This window comes from Pyricularia pennisetigena (genome assembly GCF_004337985.1).
Source record: "Pyricularia pennisetigena strain Br36 chromosome 4 map unlocalized Pyricularia_pennisetigena_Br36_Scf_6, whole genome shotgun sequence".
NCBI lineage: Eukaryota > Fungi > Ascomycota > Sordariomycetes > Magnaporthales > Pyriculariaceae > Pyricularia > Pyricularia pennisetigena.
The window spans coordinates 691,678-714,537 of record NW_021940918.1 but is presented as its reverse complement, the minus strand read 5'-3'; the positions used below and the strand labels follow the sequence as shown (position 1 = coordinate 714,537).

Genomic DNA, 22,860 nt, shown 5'->3' with positions numbered 1-22,860 from the left:
TACTGTATGTGATCAAGCTATAACCAGAGAAAGAAATTGGCGTTCACCCTTCGATGGTGGCATGGGTGTATGGCATGCCCCTTGCATCAGCAAGGACTATCCTTCCTCAAAATTGTCTTCCGACATAAACACTTCCTTTATTTTCTTTTTTTCAACAGCAAGTATACCAACTCCTTCAACAGTTTTGGGGCTTTCGTAGCGTAGAAATATAAAATCAAATCTCCAACCAATTGTAGCGGGAGCAGATCACTAAGGGTGCACATTTTGAAAGCCGAAGCTTCGTATAAGAGAGATATAAAGGATCGGGCTTGTCACAATTTTACTACAAAAAGAATCCGTCCCACATTTATTTACCATGAATTAAAAGCTTGAAGGCACAGCGTGACAGTTGGTCGCAATAGCGTTTATATCGCTGTAACTAATCTAGTTTGATTTCAAAATCTATTTTAAATCAGCTGCTTTGGCGCCTCTCGTAACATGTGGATTTCAAAATTGGCTTGCTGCCTTGGAAAACCCCAAAATGGTTCCTGCGCCTACCCGCGATACAATTGTTCTGCTCCTATCGGGAGTCCACCCAGCCAAAATGAGTCTGGAAACAATAGTAGTGACCCTGAGTGTACAAAAGTCTTTATAGGCCCTCATCCTTATGCAATTCTTACACCTGGTCGGTATGGCTTCCAACTAGCCCGACGCTGCTGCTGATCAAGTTGGCTTGGTAGATTAGGATATGCCCACTGACTCCCAGGATAGTGGTTGGTAGGGGGAAGTTCGACAACTCCTACGACCTATAGTATCAGAACCATTTGCGAGACAATCTTAGTCGCCGAAACAACGTACCTGAAGGAGTTTGATAGTTTTGCAATGACGATAAATCGCCATGTTTGGCTTTCTTGATGCACTGGATCCAGATTATTGCCAGGATGCTAACGATCAGGGCGACTGCACTGACGACTATAGCGGCAATTACAGCGGCCTGGATGCTGTGAGCAGGAATGGATTCGACAGAGACTGGCGGTAGATTGCTGGGTAAGGCTATAGCTGAAGGTGTAACATTTGTAGTGGCGCTGAGGAATACGGAAGCCCTGGTTCTATTGTCGCTGAGGCGTGCAGGGATAAGGTCGCTGGCGGCACAGGCTCCAGATGAGCATGGGTTGCTAGAACAGCACCCTAGAAAGGGGAGAGTGGTTTCTTTACATGTCCACCACACATCGACGCCTTTCTGATCCGAACAGTTCTGAGACGGGATGTTCTCGAATGAAGCCGCAGCGAAGCTTGCTTTGGTGAGGTTTGCTTTCGGGCATATTCCGCTTCCGTCACAGGGATTAATGGTACAACAGCCTATGAATTCAGTGGTATTATTTTCACAGACGTAAAATTGACCGCCTTGGGGACAAGAGAAGCCGTGCTCCATAGTAGAAATATGTGGTTATCTGAGAATTTCACCACAGTCTAAAAAAACCAATGTGCGCATGCTAATATTTTAATTCCGTGCTATTTGGTGCCGATTGTGTATTTCAGAAACAAGCAGTGTTGCCAGGAACCTGGTCTCTATCCAATCTTCAGGCTGCTACTGCGCTGCCACGTTCCAGGTGACACCTTCACGCTAAAAAAAGGTGGGCCAAGAGCTTGCGGCAATTCTAAGCGCCCGCGTTTCTGGTGACAGCCAATTCCCGAAGCCGACTTTACTAAGCTTTATTGACTGTAGATAAAAGGAATGACTGAAAGAGAATACGCAAGATGGATCGAACAGGTTGTATCAAGGCGCTAAAATCCATCGCATTGGATTGTTCACGCGGTACTACTGCGCGACACGCTCCCAGCGCCGCGTCTCGGTACGTAATGAGCCTCAACCCAGGATTCATGCTGGAAAACTAAAATTGCATCAAAACTACTCTAAAATTACTCTATCATAGTAGTGTCCGTATCCTGTTTAACGTCAGTCTGACATCTACGAAAATTACCCATGACTCTATTGTCGATCGGTCGGTTTGCAACGACTGCGGCCTCCACAGCTTGTGTCCAATATTCACATGTTTCAAACAATTGTGATGGCGACTCCGCGAAAACCCTCGAGGCGATGAGGCGAATCATGGCGTTATCAGGTAGATTACGGTGCTGTCTGTTCTTGTAGTTAGCAGTTTTTATGTCTGTAAATTAAAGTTGCAATAAACGAACATGATTTCCTCTGCTTCTTCAGAGTATACCAAAAGAAAAAGCGGCCAGGCTCCAGCCAGCTCGCTCCATCGCTTTGCCACCCGTTTGCGTTCGATCAGGGTTCGCCGGGGTAATACCACGTCCTGAGCACTCATGTATATATCGAGCACAATACTTGCGTTTCGATAGCCATTTCGACGGTGAAGATGGCCGTTTTGTCTTTCCATAGCAACACGGGCCTCCAGTATGTCCAACACTCGAGCCAGATGCGCCTGCGCAAGTCTGGACAGTAGTCTATCATCCCCATTTGCAATCACAGCATCCAAGACTTTCAAAACGCTGAAAACCCTTGGATCTGAGCTGGGAGTCTCACACGATAGCCTTGTCTGACCGAGGAGGATAGACCAGGGTTCGATTACAGACTCGAGCTTCTGCATGAAGAGAGCCATTGAATTCTGATGGACAAGGCGAGCACAAAATTCATATATACCCTTGATACGCATGTTACATTCGGCTCGCTTCTTTCCAAACTCACAGCTGATTGGGTGCTGTTTGCAAATACTTGAAGACATGGCTGGGGAACGATGCTTTGATGAATTTACACAAGTATGATTCGTAGCAGCAGCTGATGTGCTTACCGTTGTCGTGTCGATCTCTGTCCGGCAAGAGAGCTGCTTTTATACTGGAAGCACCCTGAAACCAGGCTTTCGAAGAAAGCTTCACAGCCCATGGCCTGGATTCTGGCTCCTAAGGTCTGATTAGATTTTGAAATTATCAACGGGCTAAAAGTTGCACCTCTGAGTAGACACGGGTAATAAAGTGTTCCATGTTCTATCATGTAGCTTTTTTGAGGGCAAGTTGAGTCGGACTCGATCTAAATAAAGATTTCAGGGTTATGTGATCGATCATACGTTCCCTTGCTTTCTCACGGGCATCCATAGTACGGCCCACAGAAACAACCGTTTCGGCTGACTAATATGCCATATTCCGAGGGTATTTATCAATTTGTACAGTACGATAATTCCCGAATTTAGTACTAGTTTTTAGCAGAAAAGAATTCGCTGCGTAGTAGGTGCTCGAAGCTGGCACAGGCAATTGAAGATCCACACATGACGACATAGAAAATCTGTTTTGGCTGATGCTCTACTGCTGTACCCAACTACCGTAAATTTCAGTCACGGCAGCCAAGCTTTCTCTAAATCCAGAAAAACCAGAACAAAAAGCAGCGCCATTATTATCCAGGTCATGCACGCTATCAGAAGCAATAGGCCAATCAGATCACCTCCACCAATAATAACTGTAACTCCTTTGTTAGTATCCTGGGTGGGTAGGTTTTTGCAATCAAAACATAGCCGCTAACTTACTGCATCGATGGGAATTTACAGAAGTCCATTGATAATATTGTCCTTCAACATCACCGTCAAGGGCGTTGTCTTTGTAGGTTTCGTAGGACTCCATGTTGGAGAAATTGAACACTGTTATTTTTGACTGAAAGCTTTTAAAAAAATGTGCCAGAAAATAGTCAACAATACAGTTTGTTTTGCTATAAGTATGATTTTAGTGATAGTACATGGCAGTTATGAGAAACGACACCTCCTGTGCGAATTTCCTCCTATTGGAGTTCACATAATATGCGTGGTTGAATCCGGTGTCCAGGATACAGGGCAGCGACTAGGATTATGGCATTGTAAGCCCTGCACAGGTTGCTTTGTGTTCGAACAATGAGAATGAGCCCAGTGTTCAAACTATGCGGCTGAGCCCAGTGCTTAAATCCTGTGGTTGAACCCAGTGTTCAAACTATGCGGCTGAGCCCAGTGTTCAAACTATACAGTGTTAGCCCAGTGTTCATATGGTTGAACCCAGTGTTCAAACTATGCGGCTGAACCCAGTGCTCAAGCCATGTGGTTGAACCCAGTGTTCAAACTTTGCGGCTGAGCCCAGGGTTCAAACCATGTGGTTGAACCCAGTGTCCAGGGTACAGGATGCAGGACAGCTACCAAAATCCGGCCGAGTGGGACGTACACGAGAAAAGAAGTATCTTGCAAATTGGGTCAAACCAACAAAAACCAGTAGCTGACTCATCACTTTAGCAAAGCTTGTACGCACCTACAAGCACTGTAAACCCCACCGTCCACAGTCATTACTAAGCAATTGATTCTTGGAATTTACTGCGAGCCTACTTGGCCCCTTGAACCCGGTTTTGGGACGCTTGAAACTAGGTTAAATAAATGTAGGTGGTGACATGGTGGGACATTGTGAAATATCGCCATAACCCATGGCTTCACCAATCTTTGCCATTGCTGCCATTGTTACGTCAGTCAGGTCTGGATGGGAGCTCTCGAGATTGATCAAACGAAGAAAATTCGATAAAAAGTCAAAAAGTGTATCTTACAGCCTTTGCAAGGCCCGCAGGCTTATGAGAAATAAGGAGTATAAGTACTGGCGCGAGAAGTATGAGCGCGCAAATTCTAGATATGACCGTAAGTGTGGCCTCAATTTCCTACTTTGCTATCTTTGTTAACACCGAGAAGTTGTGGAGTTGAAGCAAGTAGAGACTTTCGTGAAGATTTTGCTCCAGAACGCACAGTGAACCTACGATAATCTCCCATATTAAAAGGGACTAGGCCAGCTATGCAGTGCAGGGAATTTTGTTGGGGTTTCGCATAATTGCCACTTTATCCTAAGTGTTCGAAAAGTGTGTGCGTTGACTTTGCGGAAGTAAAGATTGTGTGGAAACCCTATTCCTTCTAGCATTGGAGCAAGTTTAGGAAACAACTACTGGACAGGGGGCTTCTAATGGCAAATAGCGTAGTCACTTAGAAAAACGAATTTATTTCGGGTGTCAAGTTACGGTTGCGTGGATATATAGTCTCATCCTGTAATTTTACGATAGTTCCGATGTCAGTTGCTAAATGATTGTGAAAAGAATACGCACTAATAAAGCAAAAGAGCCGAAAGCACAAATCTAAGAACAAAAAGAAACAAGCGTATACCTCCTCATTTTCTCCCGTTTCCTTGTTACTTCTGTTGCTTCCTTGACTTCTTGCTTTGTGTCCCATTCTCACCTCCCTCGATACCTGCAAACCCACGTTTCACGGACTTCCTAGAGGCGGCAGGGGTTAGGATCTTCCGAAGCGGTTCCGCTCCCCCGTCGAGCTCCTGGGTGTTGTTTACCAAATCCATGTCCAGTTTGATAAGTTCCGAAAAAGAGTCCCCCCAGCCTTCGGTAAATTTCTGGGACTGGCCATATACCCGGGACATATCTCCTTTTTCGTTTATCTCTTCGTAATCACCATCACTCCCGTCATCGTTGTTATCGTATTCGTCGTCATCTGTATATTCATTTTCATCCTCCCAACCCTCCTCCTCTTCGCTATCCTCGCTGTCCGCGATGTCGAATTCCTTTTCATTTTCGTTGTTTTCAAATCCGCCAATATTGGTGTTTTCGAACTCCGACAAGGCGAAAGCCTCTGCGTATATCTCATTGCTAGGCTGCACAGCCTGCGTTTGTAGCTCCGTTACATTTGCGAAAGTATGGCCGTGCGCGTAGGGCGGTTCCAAGCTTGCGGGGCATGTCTTAAGCCGCGGAACTATAAACGTCTGTGGTCCTAAGGATCCGATATTTATCCGGTTGGGAATCATATCTGTATAGAAAATAAACGCTTTTTGGATATCCGGATCCGAAATACAAATGCCTGAGCTGTCGAACAAAACTTTTTCATTAATAATAGCATCCCAGATTTGAAGAATGGCCATTAAGTTTTGTTTAACCGTAGTATAAAAACAGCGTCCAAGCTCGAGACGTTGACGGAAAACATTTGTAAAGTCAAAATTGTTGGCTAATTCGCCAGCGAGGGCGATTTCCTGTGAGGACAATATACGTGGTGCGTTCGGATTGCTGGTTTGGACATAATGCTGGTATTTCACCCAACTGGCGAACAAAGTCATGTCGTGGTGTGATGAGTTCATAATAGGCTGAGGAAAAGTTATACCAGAAGTAAAAGAAAATTTGGAATCGGATTTATTTTCAGACGAACCGCCCAATTGAATATTAAATAGTATTTTTTATCCCAACATTTGTTCAATTATATATAAATAGCGACCACAGTCCTGGTTGAAGGAAAATATAAAATTCTATTTAATATACCAATTGGTGTTGGGGAAGGCAGTTTCGATAAACCGTCAAACGCCCGCGACCAGCGTAACGGCGGAGGTGTATACCTGGAGCCGGGATCCGCTCTTTACGATAAAGTCCGTTAAAATGTCCCGAAACCTGGCAATTTTGCAAAGTCGCCATTTTTAACATTGGAAACACACCCCATCCTTAGATTGCGATTGGGTTTGGTCGTCTGTCATTTTTAACGACAAAGATTTCAACTTAGGGAAAAGATCCAAAAAAGCCCTAATATGTTGAGGATTTTCCGTGTTTAAAAAACCGATAACCAAAATTAATACAGCGGGCAAAGGAACGCAATGCTGGATATTTCCAATAAATTTGCCGTTTACTTGTAACATGGTTGTTCCGCCCCGTTGTGCCAACGCCCTAAAGACAATTTCCACGGTGGCATCTACGGCGTCTGCAAAATGTGGTTGCAACCAAATATTTTTCACTAAACGGGTATATTTTGTGTTTTTTTCTCGTTTCAGTTTTTTAATATGCTCGATGGTAATGCAATTTAGTGCTGGCAGCGCGGTGAAAATATCTCTAAAACCCTCCACCGTAGGCCGTAATATGCCAACACTACTGTACGTGCAATATGCGTTTTCGACGGCAGGATCGTCCCAGCGGAGTGCGCCTTTGCGTTCTCCGCCAGACAAAAGTGGATGCGTTGCCCATTGGTTACGTTGGCATTTCGGCCAAATTGCGTGGTATATTTTCAGCGTTTTTACATTGTTGGCGATTGCAGTGTTGGTTAAAAAAACCTGTAAGTCTTTTACGCAATCAACTGTGGCAAGAACCCCTATAGTGTGGGCAAATACAGGGAGGGTAATATTTGCTAGCCATGAGGACGTTAGACGCAAGTTCCGCAGGGTACCCAGTGATAAAAAAGTGGCAATTTTAATAACGAGCTCCGGGGGAAGTCGATCCATATCGTCAACGATTTGCAATTGAAGTCGGTGCAAATCCGGACAACCCAAATTGGATAGATGTTGGCGGATTTATTAATATCTCCAAATTTGGCAATCCCTTGGTTGCCAGGATCCAGGTTCAAAATCCCTCTGGCAATTCGGCCTGTCCCCAGGGCCTGGGCAACAAAAATAAACGACCTGATCACAGTAGTATTGCCTCAAGCGGGGAAATCACCATCGGTGTGCTGAAAAAGCGGAGACAAACCCGACAGTTTGGTATCACATTATGCATTGTAGCGTGTTGGAACTAGTCACCTAGACTTTCCCCTGCAATATAATTGGTTAAGCTTCTACTCTGCTCCACACATCACACACAGCCAACGTTGTTTTCGGCCCTCCAAGTAATGCGTAGCCAGTTGAATGGATAAATTTACTCTCATTGTCAAGTTCTCTGGAGCAAGGACTGCCATCTAGGTTATGGTGCTTGCTATTCCGGCTTTTTGCCCGCTATTCCGCCGGAGCAGTAGGCACATGCACAACTTGAACCCGGTTTCAATTCACCTCGCTGCTGCGAATGGAATTTGACCATCCCGTACAAAAATTCTCGCTATGTCCCAATGGTTTCGTCACTCAACTGCTAAATCAATGGAATGGAAAGTACTACAGCCCCGTCTATCCAGCCATTGGCGATGAAGTCTAGCAGTCCTACGCATTCAGACGTTTGCATTTGGAAACCTCAATAGTTGATCTCACCATATATCTAGAGCTTCAGAATGTGAAATATGAAATGCATTCCCGATACCTCTTGCTACTTGTAAGAAGCCATGAATACAGCCTCGCTTCCCATGCAAATTGGATTACTGCAATATTTGAGACAGTAGAAACAAAAGACACACATTAAATGTAGTTCTTCCCTCCTTTTGCCTCAATATCTGCTGTATCATGGTAAATCTGTATGATGTCAACCGCGCTGTAGTCTAGGCTTCCAGAACTACACGACTCGGCCCTGTCAAGTGCTGGTTTTGTAGAGCCCTGTATAGATACAGCCATGTTTGCTAATCTTGAAATCGCTTCATTCTGGCGGTTGAGCTCCTGGTTAGCCTGTCTGTTGTGCTGTCTGAGCATAGAAATAATACGATCCTTGTCGTTTTCAACTCGTTTTTGGGCAAGAATCTGGCGCCTTAATTTGCGATTTTCCTCCTGAAGAATGTTAATCTGGTCCTCCGACCAAGTGATCGGCCTATGCTTTGAGCTATTATCCAGGTAGGTTCTGTTGGCCAGGGGTGGCGGGGCTCGTGGTGATTCGTATCTTGGCGATAGAGGGGGTAGGGGAAGTGGTTTGTCTATAGCTCGACTATGCTGCGACTCAGTCTCCTCCAAAAGCAAGCTCAAATTGCTGCGCATACCATTTTTCGGCCACATTTTGCTGTGGTTCCTAAACCAGTGGGACCAAAATCTTAGCTTGAACAATATCGCTTGTAAAAGCGCAGTATAGCTACGTCTTTGGGTTTCCAACTCGAACGAGCACCCAGTACTGTAGCTCCATCTGGAAATTTGGGGTTGGGCCATACTTGGTTTGGAAAATATCAACACCCTGAAGCAGTTATTAGATGTTCAAAGGAGCCGCCAGGACCCTGGAAAGGGGCTGGTACCGGTTTTCGGGGTATTTCAGGCTTGTTGTATAAAGTGGACTACCGTGTGTACTTCAATACTGGGAAAAGTGGAAACCGCCAAAGCAAAAATGAAAAGGGCTTTGATCACGTTGGCCTTTCTTCTTACCAGTGCAGCTTTTCTATGCTATAGTCTTTCCAAGGAAATGCAAAAAAATGGAATAGCTACGATCACAGTTGAGTTGTCAGTGCTGCACTCTCCCCAATCTCCACTTTTTGACTCTGATATAGACGACGTAGGATCAAAAATCAAAAACCGCATTTCTGACGCTACTAGCCTTGCCACTGAAGCCCCGCCTGATATCGAAAGTATTGCTTCACGGTTTGCAACCCGCGTATCGGAACTCGCCAGTGAAGCTACGGGCCTTTCAAATGCTATCACAATCGGCGGACCATTGAGAATCACGTTGGGAACAGACCAAATCTGCCAGTTGAATGATCATAACCGTCCCTGCCGCAGTCTCCCATCGAGCTTATCGGAACTATTTCCAGTGCCGTTCCCAATGTTGCAGAAGATAGACTTGTTTTGGGCCATTTTAGGTGCCACTCGTGCTTTCATCGCAATTTCTCTGGCTGGAATCCTGACTTTAAGTATTATCCTTATCGTCCCATTTCTTTTCGGCTCTATTATCCTGCGAACGATGCCAGTGCTGCGAGCTTTGATCGAAACAATAGTGTTTCTCCTTGCTGCGGTTCCTCTGGTAGCTGCTGCGATGGCGGCAATTGCTGTTCCTTTTTTATTTGAAGCTCTGGGTATTTCAGAGGTTACAAGAGGAAATCTCGGGTGGTGTCTTGGTATTGCTTTGGTAATTACTATCCTGTCAGGCATTTCGTTTATTTTTTCCCGCACAGCATAGGACACACACTCGAACCGTTCTTGACCTGCCAACCCAGACGTGCATTCAAGTTTATTAGGTAGGAATTTATATATTAAACTGTGTAGCGTTATGTATATGCAGGTTACACGCGCGTTGCTAGATTTGTCGGGCTCTAGTGCTGACTACGCTATACAAATGTGTGACACCTTGACCTATCTGTGGAAACACCTGGAACTTCTTGAACCCAACGCCCCCGACCTGAGAGTACTACCCAGCTTCTGCAAGCGTTGTTAAGATTGTCATTAGATTTTTATTACTTGTGCACGTAGATTTATGATGGCTGAGTTTGTATAAACTCAAAAAATCTAATGGTTGAGGCAACAGGATTCGATAAGGGCAAAAGTCAGGACGAAAGCATTTTCCAAAATAAAAAAGTGAAATGTACAACAGGCGAGGTTACTTACCAAGAAACTGCTGTGAAAACGAAATAAGGACTTAACCCCAATTATAAAACCTCGTTATTCAGCTTAGTTTTCAGGTGCGTGGTCAATACGCTTATATGTTATAGCTGTCTGCTGCTTTTGCCAGAAGCCATTGTACTTCCAGCAAGTGGCCGAGCCTGTCGGTCGGGCTGATTGGCAAATAAATCGACACCTTCGTTTTTTCTGGGTGTAGTTTGTGCATAATTCTTTTTGGCCGAAAGACTGTTGTCGCCGCAAGTCTCCTCAAGGATATGAAGGCGAGCCTCCAGGCTATTTATTTGTCGCCGGAGGGCGCTGTGTTCCACGTGTAAGCTCGTGAATTCTTTCCAAAAACCACGAGTAGCCCGTGATGAACTAGAATTATCTGTCCTGATGTGATCAATGGAATGAATTATATGTTTTAACCAGGAAGAAATATTTTCCCTGAATAATAAGTTATCCTGATCTCCTTGTTTTATACGTTCCTTAAGGCGGGACACTGTTTCTTCCCACAATTTGGTCTTGGCCTCGACAATGGCAGCTTTAGCTTCAGCGCCGCCAATACGATCTTCAAGTCGAAAAGTTGTTATTGCTTCCGACTGCAAGTCTTTGTTGGTCTTTTGGAGTTCCCGTGCGACCTCCAAAATCTTAAGTTCACACCCATCTCTTAAACGGCTTGAGTTTGATGCAGAAAGGGGTCGCTGATGCAGATCTAGGGTGTTGAGTGGGGAAATCCAAGCAGGTAAAAGGTCCTCATTAGGATTGCGTGATGACATTGTGCACGCAGAAAAAGCCAAAAGCCAAGAAACCAACGTTTTAGTCCAAAACTGAAGGTTTCAAGAGAAAAGCAGCTGAGGTAGCATATCTTAACCCTTTAAACTGTTGGCAGTCTTTGGAGTCCTGGCGACCGGCTGAGCCAGGATCCAGTTTGTAGGAGATATCCTAGAACCAGAATTAGGAGCAATTATGGGAAGAACTGGTTTGCACAGAGTAAGCACTGAAATTAAGAGGTTTTATGGCGTGGCCTGCAAGATCTGAATAAGCATTAAGACGCAAGCAATGGTGTCGGCGGTGCTGTAGCGCCAACATTGATGAGCAATCAGCAAGCTCTAATGAGGGCTTTGGCCTGTCGCCTTTGTACCCAGCGGCACAGTGCGCCAGTAATGTGTTACCCGTGGGCGCTATTGGCAGCCTCTCGTCTCTTTTAAGGGCTCGCGTGACTCTGGAAGAGCAATACACTGAATTCTTAACCCTTATTGGTATCATGTCGCGAAGAAAAATAATTGCGATCACAAAGCATTAAGCAACGGAATGTAGATCAGTTATTTTCTTTTAGACTTGTGGCAGCTGCGACGGAACTGCACCTAGTTATTACGCCTACGGGACAATAAATAACACATGGTATCACTTGCTTTGCCTGTTTTTTCCATGCTCTCCGTTAAAATACTTAACCACCATTGTGTTGAACTGGCTCAGGCCGCTCCCCACAGCTTTGATCATCTCCTTAACTTCTTTTAGAACACTAAAGCTCTCCCCAGATTGGACTTCCAGTTTTTCAAGCATAGCAAGAATCTGTGTATTGGTATTATCAATCTTTGCAAGCTTATCCGCCAGTTGCTGATCTCTCTGTTTTGCTGCATCTTCGGATTTCTCGAGTCGGGATATTGTAGTAATTCCAAGACTTTTATTTATTCGTCAGTCCTATCCTTTTATAGGGGCTTAGGCTCGCTACAAACCTTCTCAAATCCTCTTTCTCGCAGTTGTTAAGCTCGGTGATAAAGGCTCCGTAGTTGAAGTCCACGTTTGACCCTGGAAGGGCGCCGGAATGGCTCCTTGAGTCTTGTATCCCTTCCACGTTGTCGAGAAAGTTGGAATCAAGGCAGGCGTTTGCATGCCAGCTTGGGTCTAGCATGAAGCCATAACTGTCGTCCATGGCGCCTGGTTGCAGGGCTTCAATGAGTACAGGAGACCGCAAGCCGGGATCCGGGGTCCAGCGTCGTTACAAAAAGGCAAAATACCACCGTTTCATCTGAAGAAAAGTTCAAGAAAAACAAACGTCTGAACTTGTTGTACACACCGAACTTAAAATGCTGCTTCCGATTCTTTTGACTGTTTTTGTTTCTTTGAGCAGCGCGTTCGGAGGCCCTTTTAACTTCTGTATCTCAGACCCACCTTTGCAGCTCGTTGCTGGCAAATCTATAATACAAACCATGTACATGCACCAAGTTCCCTTGTTCTCGCCACTAATTCAGCAGTGCTAACCACGTTTACAGAAATCACACCCCGGCCAGGAAAGACTGCCGCGCGGCAATTTACTTTGCAAACCCTGCCTTTCCACCAATCACATATTTTTACGGCTCAGGATCCTGTCACTTTGGGTCGGAAAACGCCAGTTTCCAGGTGCCCATTGGGGTGCCGAATGGTGATGCATATGTGACCTGGTCAGACCCTTTCCTCCCTTGCCTGCTTTCTAGCTTGCGTTGCACTAATAATGGAGCCGTGTAGGACGTGCGGGGTGGCTGCACATACTTGTGTGCGCGCCATTGTTTCGGAGGGACGTGGTAGCCCCCGAGCTCCCCCATTTCTAGATGGAACCGTTTCTTGTCAAAGTTGGCCACGGAATGCCAACACGGCATTGCTAGTCTCTCTCTCTGTGGAAGGTGGTTCGACCACAAATATAGACGCAAGCACGACGTCACATATAAGTACAACGTCAAGTACAACGTCTAGTACAAGCACAACCGTAACCACGACCACAGATACGTTATCAGATGGCACACTGTCCTCCTCAGTGCTTTTGAACGAAGGTCAATCCATGTCACCCTCCACCCTGGCCAGTTCTGTGAGCCGCAGTGCTGATGGCAATGGTTTTGTTCAGGTTAGCACCGCTTCTCGTCTTGCAGCCCCTGATGTCGCGCGAGGTTTAGTCACAGTAACGAGGACCTTTACAACGTTATTTACAACTATTACATTATCTGAATCGCTTTGAGTACGGATGGGTGTTTCTTTAGCTCTTTTTGGCTACTTATTTAATTTCGAAGAGATTGTGCGACATTTGCTTGTGCTTGACAATGAGAGAGGATTTTCATATAATTTACGTATGTAGTCCGAAAACAGCCTGCATGTAGATCACATGTCTTTTCGTACCTGTTGGACCTGCAAAATTTAGCACCAATGTAATCCTCTTCTTGTGGTGTGTGGAGCACCAAGAAAGCTTGACCAATTATACTGCAGAGAAAAACTTACCAGTTCCAACCTCTTATGCAAACACTTTATTGTGATACCAAACTGTCGGGTTTATCTCCGCTTTTTCAGCACACCGATGGAAAGCCATCACCTCTGTCATCCAGACCACCTCGTAGGCCGAGTTGGCAGAAGGATCTGGATCCTGGATCCTGGATTCCGGACAACTTGCCCCGAGATCCTCGCCAAGGACCTCCAAGAAAGCCTGCGCGCGAGCTGGTCATGGATTGACAAACATCAACATAGTAAACGAGTCCTAGTCTGATACGGAATCAAATCACGCAATCCATGTCCACCCACCGCGAAAATCTGCCCATGTTAACATTCCATCCCTTCCAGCTTCCCCATTATCGTCCCGATATCGGTTTGTATCACCCAGATGGAAGCCTTCAGCAGTATACGCTAACCCATCTTCGAGTGCCTTGTAAACGTATTGAAGGATCAAGAACAGTGTTGAGCAAGCCTCCTTGTGTGTAGCATTTTAATCTCTCATCCCACATCCCAATAAAATTTTGCTCAAGTTGCGGGCTGATAATGGCATTGAGAGCTTTGACATTTTTGTCATTATCCCAATCTGGAGGCGACCAGAGGTTTGCTCTTGACATGTGCCTTTCGATGCGCTGGTCCCGAGTTGGGCATCCAGTGTTGAGCGTGGCAGGCGCAGTAAAATGGGCTAAATTGATCCTTAGTCTTATTCTTTGGCTTCGCAAGGGACGGTCTAAGTAGCACCAGAAGACTGAGTCGTTCGGAGTTAACAAACGTAGGTTGGCAGCGTTGTGGTCTGAGGCGTGTGTAACACTGCTAGGTTCTCCGTATCCGGCAGTTGTCAGTGGGCCTGTAGAGGACAAGGCTGATTTGTCGCCATCGCCAGGAAACTGAAGCCTTTTTCTGTAATATGTCATCTTGTTGGCACTGGGCCCTTCCCCCGACTCAATACGTCCCTGGACGATATTCAGCACCCCAGTGCGCTCATCCTGAGCGATGAAAGTCCGTTGAATATTGGCAGGGCCCTCAGAATGAAACTCCTGCCACTCCTCCATATTTTTAAGACTGATCAATGCGAAATCGGACGCAAATATAGGAGTTATAGAGAGAGTTTCTCTGACTTCCCAGGGCGTAAAAGTAGCCGTCAATGATCTCGAAGCAGATGTTGGCGCCAATATCGGAGCCAATTCTGTCAGAAAGATGTGTCAAATCGTTTTGCCAAGTACCATTCAGGAGATTACAGCCCTGAAGTACCCAGCGCTGACTTCCATCCCTTGCGATGGCACTATGAGTACCATAATAAAGGTATTTATCGTCATTTCGTACGAAGATTTTCCGCGAGGATGCAAGTGTATGACTGAACAAGCGGCCGTGGGAAAGGCTGATGACTAGAAGCCGGGGGAATGATCGATTTCCGGGGTTGAGATAACAAGAAACGAAGCCATCCGCGTAGTTCAAGATGCGCAGTTTAAAGTGTTCATCCTTGATGGTCCCAGAAAGGTGGTCTTCTACTTCCAGGAGCTTTCCGATGCTAACAGTGTCTTCAAGTGCCGAGTTGTGCAGATCACGTATTTTTAGTAACCCGTTGCTGAGGTAGCAAAGAACTCCATTTGAATAAAGGAAGGATTCTGCTTCGGCAACGACCGCGGCCAGGTACGAAGATGCAGACAAAATCGCGGTTCGACGCTTCACAATTAGCCGTAATGCTTTAGCATAATTTTTGCTTTTATGAGCCGCCTTGGTCTCTGGTGCAAACGGGGCGGTCGACTTCCATGTAAATTCTGTCAGTGTCAGACTCCGGAACGACCCAAATTCCTCGACTCCCTTGGTGAAGGAAGTATATCAGACATCAAAGAAATATGTGCTTGGGATACCCGTGTTGGTTCAAGGCTGCAGCTTACTTCTAAAAACATTGCGCATATATGGTCGTCCCAAATGAGCCGTTGCAGGGTTCGACACGATAGAGAAAAGTTGAATAAGTGCTGCGCGTCAAGTTCCTGAGCAATGTGAGACACGAGCTCCCATACTAGATTGTGAATGGGCATCGTGGAAGAACTGTGAAAGGCGCCAAGGCGATAGGATGCAAAATCCAAGCTAGTTGGCTTCTAGCTTTGGAGACTAGGGCGCTTTTGTCTCGTACCCACGTTGAACGGTCAATGATTTTAGAGTATGTATTGGGGAGACGACGTTGTACTCAAATGTTGGCCTTGCGTCAGATACCCTTTTTGTTAGTTTTGCGAATCGTCAGCTAATGTAACCCTACGTGATCACATCTTGGTCTGTTGGGTTGACTCAATATGCAATGTATCTTTTGTGATGCCAGATCAGAATTGTCTAAGCGTCTTTCTGCACACAAGGGACCCGTTACCCAAAACAGAAATCATAAAGCAAATCATCAACCACCTAAATATAGAAAGTTTTGAATAAGCTGGCCTTGATGCTCGCATATTATCTGTGAGCCGGGTATCATTACGCGGAGAACAAACCTCAGTTGAGAAGTTGCTATATTTAGTTTTGGGTGCGGTGAGCACCCGCAATATCGCGTATCCCACGGCCATATTTTTCTCGTATTGTAATGTAAATTCTTTTACTATTCTAGAAGTTTGGAATGATTCCATGCGAAAGATGCGCTACCCGCGATATTTTTAGCATCACAAGCCTACACATCGCGATATTTCCAAATCCTCCTTCTTGGAACGGGACCTACCTGATCAGGTTTGCCGCTTCCCTTGTTTTTTCTTGTTTTATCTGTTGAGTCCTGAGGCCGGGGCATTGAAAATGTCTTTTGGGAATTTGAAACGAAATACTATGTCAACCGCCCTGCATTTAAAGTCGAATACATACCCAAACGTTTTGGACAAATTTTTCCAGCCCCATCTTTCAGCCGTTTTGCGCACCTTCTCCCAACAATAATCAGTTTTAGAATGAGGATCGGCTGTCTTCAATTTGCGCCAGAGGTTGGCGATATTGATAACAATCTGAATCGTGCTGATTCGGTTTTGAACCGCGCGAATCGAAATGAACTCGAAAGCCTTGACCTGCTGGTGCTTCCCGAGATGGCTTTTACTGGTGCGAAAGTCCATCCATACGCGCGGTGAAATTTTGGACTAGCGAGCTAATACAAACTCGTTCCAGGTTATAACTTCGAATCACTAGAGGAGATCCAGCCTTACCTTGAGCCGAAAGGCTCAGGGATATCGGCACTCTGGGCTAGGACTACGGCACTCAAGTACAACTGCAAGGTTGCTGTGGGTTACCCGGAGACCAGCACAGATTGGAGTGGTCCTGTACATTTCAACTCATTGCTCCTTGTCAATGAGGATGGCGAGACCTTGGCAAACTACAGAAAGCAGCATCTTTACTACAAAGACGAGACATGGTGTAAGGAGGGGACTGGCGGTTTTTTCCAAGGTGAAGTGGATGGCATCGGGCAAACGGCCCTAGGGATCTGTAAGTAGGCAGTTCCACTCGCATGGAGTTCACCGCTGGTCGCACTTACTAACCAATCATTCTTCTATAGGCATGGACATCAAGTAAGATCTCCATCTTACTTAACCAAATTTACCCAGTAAAACCTGGGGGGCTTCGTTGACAAAGCGATAACAGTCCCTATAAGTTCGAAAGACCTTGGCACCAGTTCGAGTTTGCATTCCACATCCTTGAATCGCACGCCAATGTCGTCATTATCTCCGTGGCATGGAGCACGCTTGAGGACCGCGCCGCCTTTTGCAGCAAGCCCTATGAGCCTGACATGGAAACACTCGAATACTGGGCCAAACGCATGGAGCCTCTGATCCGTGCCGAGAGAGATGCCGAAATTATTCTCGTCTTTGCCAACCGCTGCGGTATTGAACGAGATGTATTGTACGCTGGTACTAGTGCCGTCATGGGCATCCAGAACGGCGAGGTCAACATTTATGGAGTCCTCGGCAGGGGCACCAAGCATCTCCTCGTTGTTGACACGGACAACGCCCCGTTTGCGAAGCTGGTCCGTCGTCCAGGCAGGGATACGGCCGAGGGCGAGTGGGATGGCGTCACGCCCAACCCCGGGGTCGAGGCCCACGATTTGCCTTTGCCTGACTACGATGAGCTGGACAGACTTTTGGACCTGAGTAGAGTCACAGACCCCATTAGCTCTCGGCCCTCAGCGCCCGTGCAGTTGTTACCGGTCAATTTCCCGCTGTCTGCATGTTTGCCCGAAAAGGCCAAAGAAGCAGTTATGGATGGAAGTGTGGAGCCTAGCAAGCTGACGGAGCTGGATGTGAACCCAACCAAAGAGAAAACAACCAACTGCGCGATTGGCTTCAATGTTACAGGAGTGGTTCCAAACAGGCTAGTCGAGATGCCACGTGCTGACAGTCCCACGTTAACATCCGCTCGGCCCCGACTTAGAAAATTGACGGCGACGTCACTAGCACCGGCCAACAACCCACACTCCTCGGATATTAGCGCCCGACCGATAATAGCACTCCCACACGATCTCGTCACACCACCACCGAGTGGCGAGTTTCCCGGCCAAGAGTACCTCACTGCAGGCCAAGCAGAACTTTCTGCGCTCAGTGACACGGCTTTGTACTCGCCAGAGGAGCCAGTTTTGCCATCCGCATGTCAGTCGCCGTTGGACTTCAAACCACTGCCGCTATGGCCACATCGATTATCCGAAGCAAAAAGTGCATTTAGGGTGTCGCCCGTGATAACGGAACTAACGGTACCAAAATCGCCAGCTCCAGCTCTCGAAAAAGTGCCTCCTGTGGAGCAGTCGCCGGATGCCGACAGCGTGCCGCAAATGGAGGTGCAGACGCCCGGGACAGCTATACTGGCACCACAGGCAATGTCGCACGGATACATACCGCTCCTACTATTAACAAACGTCGGTTTTGAGGAGAAGCAATAAGTTGGATGCGGATAATCAGATCCTGCTATCACATTGCAGTTTTGCCGGTAGGGCAGGGGATACTTGGAGATTTATCGATGGCATTTGCTTTCGTCCATGGTTTTCTGTGTTTTTCTGCAGTATTTCATGAGTGAATAGGTGGTCACCTTGAATTTTCATCAAATAACAATGCTCTCTGAGCCATAAGTGTTACGACTGAACTCTCAGGGTGCAGCGTAAGCAATAAGTATGCACCTTGAAGCTGGCTCCTATGCTGTGACGGAGGCAGCATTATATTTCGTTGTGTTCCCCTACTTTGTTGATACAAGCAAAACGTTCAGTACAGGTCCGGTCAAAACCGCGAATGGTCAATCCATCGCATTTCCTTTCAACTTGCTCCAGTGTACGGTGATGGTTTTGTCTCAAGTTCGTATGTAGTCAGAAAACAACGTTGGCTGTGTGTGATGTGTGGAGCAGAGTAGAAGCTTAACCAATTATATTGCAGGGGAAAGTCTAGGTAACTAGTTCCAACACGCTACAATGCATAATGTGATACCAAACTGTCGGGTTTGTCTCCGCTTTTTCAGCACACCGATGGTGATTTCCCCGCTTGAGGCAATACTACTGTAATCAGGTCGTTTATTTTTGTTGCCCAGGCCCTGGGGACAGGCCGAATTGCCAGAGGGATTTTGAACCTGGATCCTGGCAACCAAGGGATTGCCAAATTTGGAGATATTAATAAATCCGCCAACATCTATCCAATTTGGGTTGTCCGGATTTGCACCGACTTCAATTGCAAATCGTTGACGATATGGATCGACTTCCCCCGGAGCTCGTTATTAAAATTGCCATTTTTTTATCACTGGGTACCCTGCGGAACTTGCGTCTAACGTCCTCATGGCTAGCAAATATTACCCTCCCTGTATTTGCCCACACTATAGGGGTTCTTGCCACAGTTGATTGCGTAAAAGACTTACAGGTTTTTTTAACCAACACTGCAATCGCCAACAATGTAAAAACGCTGAAAATATACCACGCAGTTTGGCCGAAATGCCAACGTAACCAATGGGCAACGCATCCACTTTTGTCTGGCGGAGAACGCAAAGGCGCACTCCGCTGGGACGATCCTGCCGTCGAAAACGCATATTGCACGTACAGTAGTGTTGGCAAGTTACGGCCTACGGTGGAGGGTTTTAGAGATATTTTCACCGCGCTGCCAGCACTAAATTGCATTACCATCGAGCATATTAAAAAACTGAAACGAGAAAAAAACACAAAATATACCCGTTTAGTGAAAAATATTTGGTTGCAACCACATTTTGCAGACGCCGTAGATGCCACCGTGGAAATTGTCTTTAGGGCGTTGGCACAACGGGGCGGAACAACCATGTTACAAGTAAACGGCAAATTTATTGGAAATATCCAGCATTGCGTTCCTTTGCCCGCTGTATTAATTTTGGTTATCGGTTTTTTAAACACGGAAAATCCTCAACATATTAGGGCTTTTTTGGATTTTTTCCCTAAGTTGAAATCTTTGTCGTTAAAAATGACAGACGACCAAACCCAATCGCAATCTAAGGATGGGGTGTGTTTCCAATGTTAAAAATGGCGACTTTGCAAAATTGCCAGGTTTCGGGACATTTTAACGGACTTTATCGTAAAGAGCGGATCCCGGCTCCAGGTATACACCTCCGCCGTTACGCTGGTCGCGGGCGTTTGACGGTTTATCGAAACTGCCTTCCCCAACACCAATTGGTATATTAAATAGAATTTTATATTTTCCTTCAACCAGGACTGTGGTCGCTATTTATATATAATTGAACAAATGTTGGGATAAAAAATACTATTTAATATTCAATTGGGCGGTTCGTCTGAAAATAAATCCGATTCCAAATTTTCTTTTACTTCTGGTATAACTTTTCCTCAGCCTATTATGAACTCATCACACCACGACATGACTTTGTTCGCCAGTTGGGTGAAATACCAGCATTATGTCCAAACCAGCAATCCGAACGCACCACGTATATTGTCCTCACAGGAAATCGCCCTCGCTGGCGAATTAGCCAACAATTTTGACTTTACAAATGTTTTCCGTCAACGTCTCGAGCTTGGACGCTGTTTTTATACTACGGTTAAACAAAACTTAATGGCCATTCTTCAAATCTGGGATGCTATTATTGATGAAAAAGTTTTGTTCGACAGCTCAGGCATTTGTATTTCGGATCCGGATATCCAAAAAGCGTTTATTTTCTGTACAGATATGATTCCCAGCCGGATAAATATCGGATCCTTGGGACCACAGACGTTTATAGTTCCGCGGCTTAAGACATGCCCCGCAAGCTTGGAACCGCCCTACGCGCACGGCCATACTTTCGCAAATGTAACGGAGTTACAAACGCAGGTTGTGCAGCCTAGCAATGAGATATACGCAGAGGCTTTCGCCTTGTCGGAGTTCGAAAACACCAATATTGGCGGATTTGAAAATAACGAAAATGAAAAGGAATTCGACATCGCGGACAGCGAGGATAGCGAAGAGGAGGAGGGTTGGGAGGATGAAAATGAATATACAGATGACGACGAATACGATAACAACGATGACGGGAGTGATGGTGATTACGAAGAGATAAACGAAAAAGGAAATATGTCCCGGGTATATGGCCAGTCCCAGAAATCTACCGAAGGCTGGGGGGACTCTTTTTCGGAACTTATCAAACTGGACATGGATTTGGTAAACAACACCCAGGAGCTCGACGGGGGAGCGGAACCGCTTCGGAAGATCCTAACCCCTGCCGCCTCTAGGAAGTCCGTGAAACGTGGGTTTGCAGGTATCGAGGGAGGTGAGAATGGGACACAAAGCAAGAAGTCAAGGAAGCAACAGAAGTAACAAGGAAACGGGAGAAAAGGAGGAGGTATCTGCTTGTTCTTTTGCTATGTTGGTAGTTTTGGCTTTCTGATGCATTCTTAAGACGCACTAAGCGGAATAATTGAAAAAAAACTATAGAGATTCATTTACCCATCTCAACCCAATTTTTGATCTGGCGTGCCTCGATGGTCCGTACAATGGCATTATCACCCAACCGGGTGGACAGAATGCTGGCTGCAAAAATATTCGTCTCGCTCGTCCGTTTGGGTATTATAAAAATGATGGCGAAAGCGATAAGCAAGCTGCTATTTGATCGAGTTTTTTTCTCATGCAATTATTATGCAAGTTTGTATTCCTTTTGCTGTCTGTCCTGCGCTCTATTCATCGTTCTCCCACCCAGGTTACCTCTGGATTTATCGCTTGTCACAGGAATTTGTGCCCAGATATCAGGCAGAGCAAAGCAGAGCTAATCTCTGCATCGCTAAATGCACGGACTAAAATTAGTCGCCTTCCGGCAACTACTTTTTATCCGTGCGTCATTGCAACAAGATTTAAAGGAACGCCAGTAAAGAACCCTTATCACATCTCCGCTGCACTGGCCCAAGCTGAAATATCGTGGAAATGGAGTGGCGATAAATGGCAGATCGAGAAGAGCCAACACACGCAGCCCAGCAACGCGAAGAATTTGAGAAGCAAGTGCCAGTCAAGCCCCAGTCATCATTACCATGTCTCAACAAAATGAACAACAACCAACTACAAGACGCGACCAACCAATTAGCGGGTTTGTTTGGATACATAGACCGGCAATGCAGTACGTTGCAGAGGTGGAGGGGACCAGATGCGGGTAATCTGGCAAATAACAGGGAAAGTTTGCATCAAAGGTTTGTGGGGCCTTTGTTGAAGACGCAGCTGCAAAGGGAGGGTATTGGTCGCCCGCTAATGATATAGAGTGACGCGTCGGCAAACGTCTGTCTGTATTTCTTCTTACTTTTTGTTGTAATTTGCTTTCCATAAGCATGCTTGGTAGGATAGCAAACTCTGAACCAAACAGCTGTTGCGCGGCGTGCTCGCGAGCGTGACAAGAAGTTACCCGCATTTATTTGCGAGTCACTTTGCAGTCCTGAAAACACAAGTGGATAAGTCCAAGAAATGAGACGGTATGATTAGTTGATTTCCGTTCTCTTTTGTCGTCAATAGGGGCTCTTTTCTGTTTAACTTTAACATGAGACTTTGTACTTATGCATTTCTATCAACATCAAATATTCATGGCCTGCATGTGGCATTCTCCCATTTGTTGTAGTATTATCTCCAGCTTGATGGTATATATTTTGTTTGTCCAGCCTAACGTCTCCAACGCGGAAATCATTTTTATCGGAAGACACACACAGGCTGTATAACTTGCGACACCAGTGTGACAACCAACCAGAGTTCCCAGAAGTTACGCATCACCATATGGCACCAGGATCACATGCATTATACTGTCTCTGCAGGAAGAGTGCGTTTTCGAAGGCATATATGAACTTTTGCTCAAACAAGATGTATTTCAGGCTCGCCAATTCGGCTTGCTGCGACATTGTTACCAAACGCCTATTCCTTCAAACCCACATGACGTTCACGGCCAGCTCATTCACGAAAGCCTCGAGGATTCATGCCTTGTCGAGGATAGCAAATCACGTCCAGCACTTGACTTTTACTTTTGCTAACTCTGAAGCTACCTTCCTGC

The 22,860-nt window shown here is 45.9% G+C and overlaps 10 protein-coding genes across 10 annotated transcripts; 3 read left to right on the top strand and 7 right to left on the bottom strand.

Moving 5' to 3' along the window:
- Positions 1-559: 559 nt before the first annotated feature.
- PpBr36_05807 (uncharacterized protein) lies at positions 560-1,411 on the bottom strand (the record flags this gene model as incomplete). The annotated part of the gene is made up of 3 exons (XM_029892955.1): positions 560-589; positions 660-778; positions 838-1,411. The coding sequence occupies 3 exons, from the start codon at positions 1,409-1,411 to the stop codon at positions 560-562; spliced, it is 723 nt and encodes a 240-aa protein (XP_029745743.1).
- A 377-nt stretch (positions 1,412-1,788) lies between these two features.
- On the bottom strand, positions 1,789-2,726 carry PpBr36_05806 (uncharacterized protein; the record flags this gene model as incomplete). The annotated part of the gene is given in 3 exon segments (XM_029892954.1): positions 1,789-1,888; positions 1,904-2,119; positions 2,176-2,726. 3 exon segments carry the CDS (start codon positions 2,724-2,726, stop codon positions 1,789-1,791), a joined length of 867 nt encoding a protein of 288 aa, XP_029745744.1.
- Positions 2,727-4,429: 1,703 nt separating this feature from the next.
- Positions 4,430-4,951, top strand: PpBr36_05805 (uncharacterized protein; the record flags this gene model as incomplete). The annotated part of the gene is made up of 2 exons (XM_029892953.1): positions 4,430-4,634; positions 4,923-4,951. 2 exons carry the CDS (start codon positions 4,430-4,432, stop codon positions 4,949-4,951), a joined length of 234 nt encoding a protein of 77 aa, XP_029745741.1.
- Positions 4,952-5,172: 221 nt separating this feature from the next.
- Positions 5,173-6,123, bottom strand: PpBr36_05804 (uncharacterized protein; the record flags this gene model as incomplete). The annotated part of the gene is made up of 2 exons (XM_029892952.1): positions 5,173-5,798; positions 5,844-6,123. The coding sequence occupies 2 exons, from the start codon at positions 6,121-6,123 to the stop codon at positions 5,173-5,175; spliced, it is 906 nt and encodes a 301-aa protein (XP_029745742.1).
- Positions 6,124-10,274: 4,151 nt separating this feature from the next.
- On the bottom strand, positions 10,275-10,949 carry PpBr36_05803 (uncharacterized protein; the record flags this gene model as incomplete). The annotated part of the gene is made up of 2 exons (XM_029892951.1): positions 10,275-10,573; positions 10,655-10,949. The coding sequence occupies 2 exons, from the start codon at positions 10,947-10,949 to the stop codon at positions 10,275-10,277; spliced, it is 594 nt and encodes a 197-aa protein (XP_029745747.1).
- Positions 10,950-11,039: 90 nt separating this feature from the next.
- PpBr36_05802 (uncharacterized protein) lies at positions 11,040-12,106 on the bottom strand (the record flags this gene model as incomplete). The annotated part of the gene is made up of 2 exons (XM_029892950.1): positions 11,040-11,115; positions 11,910-12,106. The coding sequence occupies 2 exons, from the start codon at positions 12,104-12,106 to the stop codon at positions 11,040-11,042; spliced, it is 273 nt and encodes a 90-aa protein (XP_029745748.1).
- Positions 12,107-13,047: 941 nt separating this feature from the next.
- Positions 13,048-14,456, bottom strand: PpBr36_05801 (uncharacterized protein; the record flags this gene model as incomplete). The annotated part of the gene is made up of 4 exons (XM_029892949.1): positions 13,048-13,194; positions 13,272-13,401; positions 13,443-13,621; positions 13,824-14,456. 4 exons carry the CDS (start codon positions 14,454-14,456, stop codon positions 13,048-13,050), a joined length of 1,089 nt encoding a protein of 362 aa, XP_029745745.1.
- A 4-nt stretch (positions 14,457-14,460) lies between these two features.
- On the bottom strand, positions 14,461-15,446 carry PpBr36_05800 (uncharacterized protein; the record flags this gene model as incomplete). Its single annotated transcript, XM_029892948.1, has 2 exons — positions 14,461-15,225; positions 15,303-15,446. 2 exons carry the CDS (start codon positions 15,444-15,446, stop codon positions 14,461-14,463), a joined length of 909 nt encoding a protein of 302 aa, XP_029745746.1.
- Positions 15,447-16,325: 879 nt separating this feature from the next.
- Positions 16,326-18,295, top strand: PpBr36_05799 (uncharacterized protein; the record flags this gene model as incomplete). The annotated part of the gene is made up of 3 exons (XM_029892947.1): positions 16,326-16,470; positions 16,537-16,855; positions 17,008-18,295. The coding sequence occupies 3 exons, from the start codon at positions 16,326-16,328 to the stop codon at positions 18,293-18,295; spliced, it is 1,752 nt and encodes a 583-aa protein (XP_029745701.1).
- A 2,125-nt stretch (positions 18,296-20,420) lies between these two features.
- On the top strand, positions 20,421-21,158 carry PpBr36_05798 (uncharacterized protein; the record flags this gene model as incomplete). The annotated part of the gene is made up of 2 exons (XM_029892946.1): positions 20,421-20,487; positions 20,533-21,158. 2 exons carry the CDS (start codon positions 20,421-20,423, stop codon positions 21,156-21,158), a joined length of 693 nt encoding a protein of 230 aa, XP_029745702.1.
- Between the last annotated feature and the right edge of the window lie 1,702 nt (positions 21,159-22,860).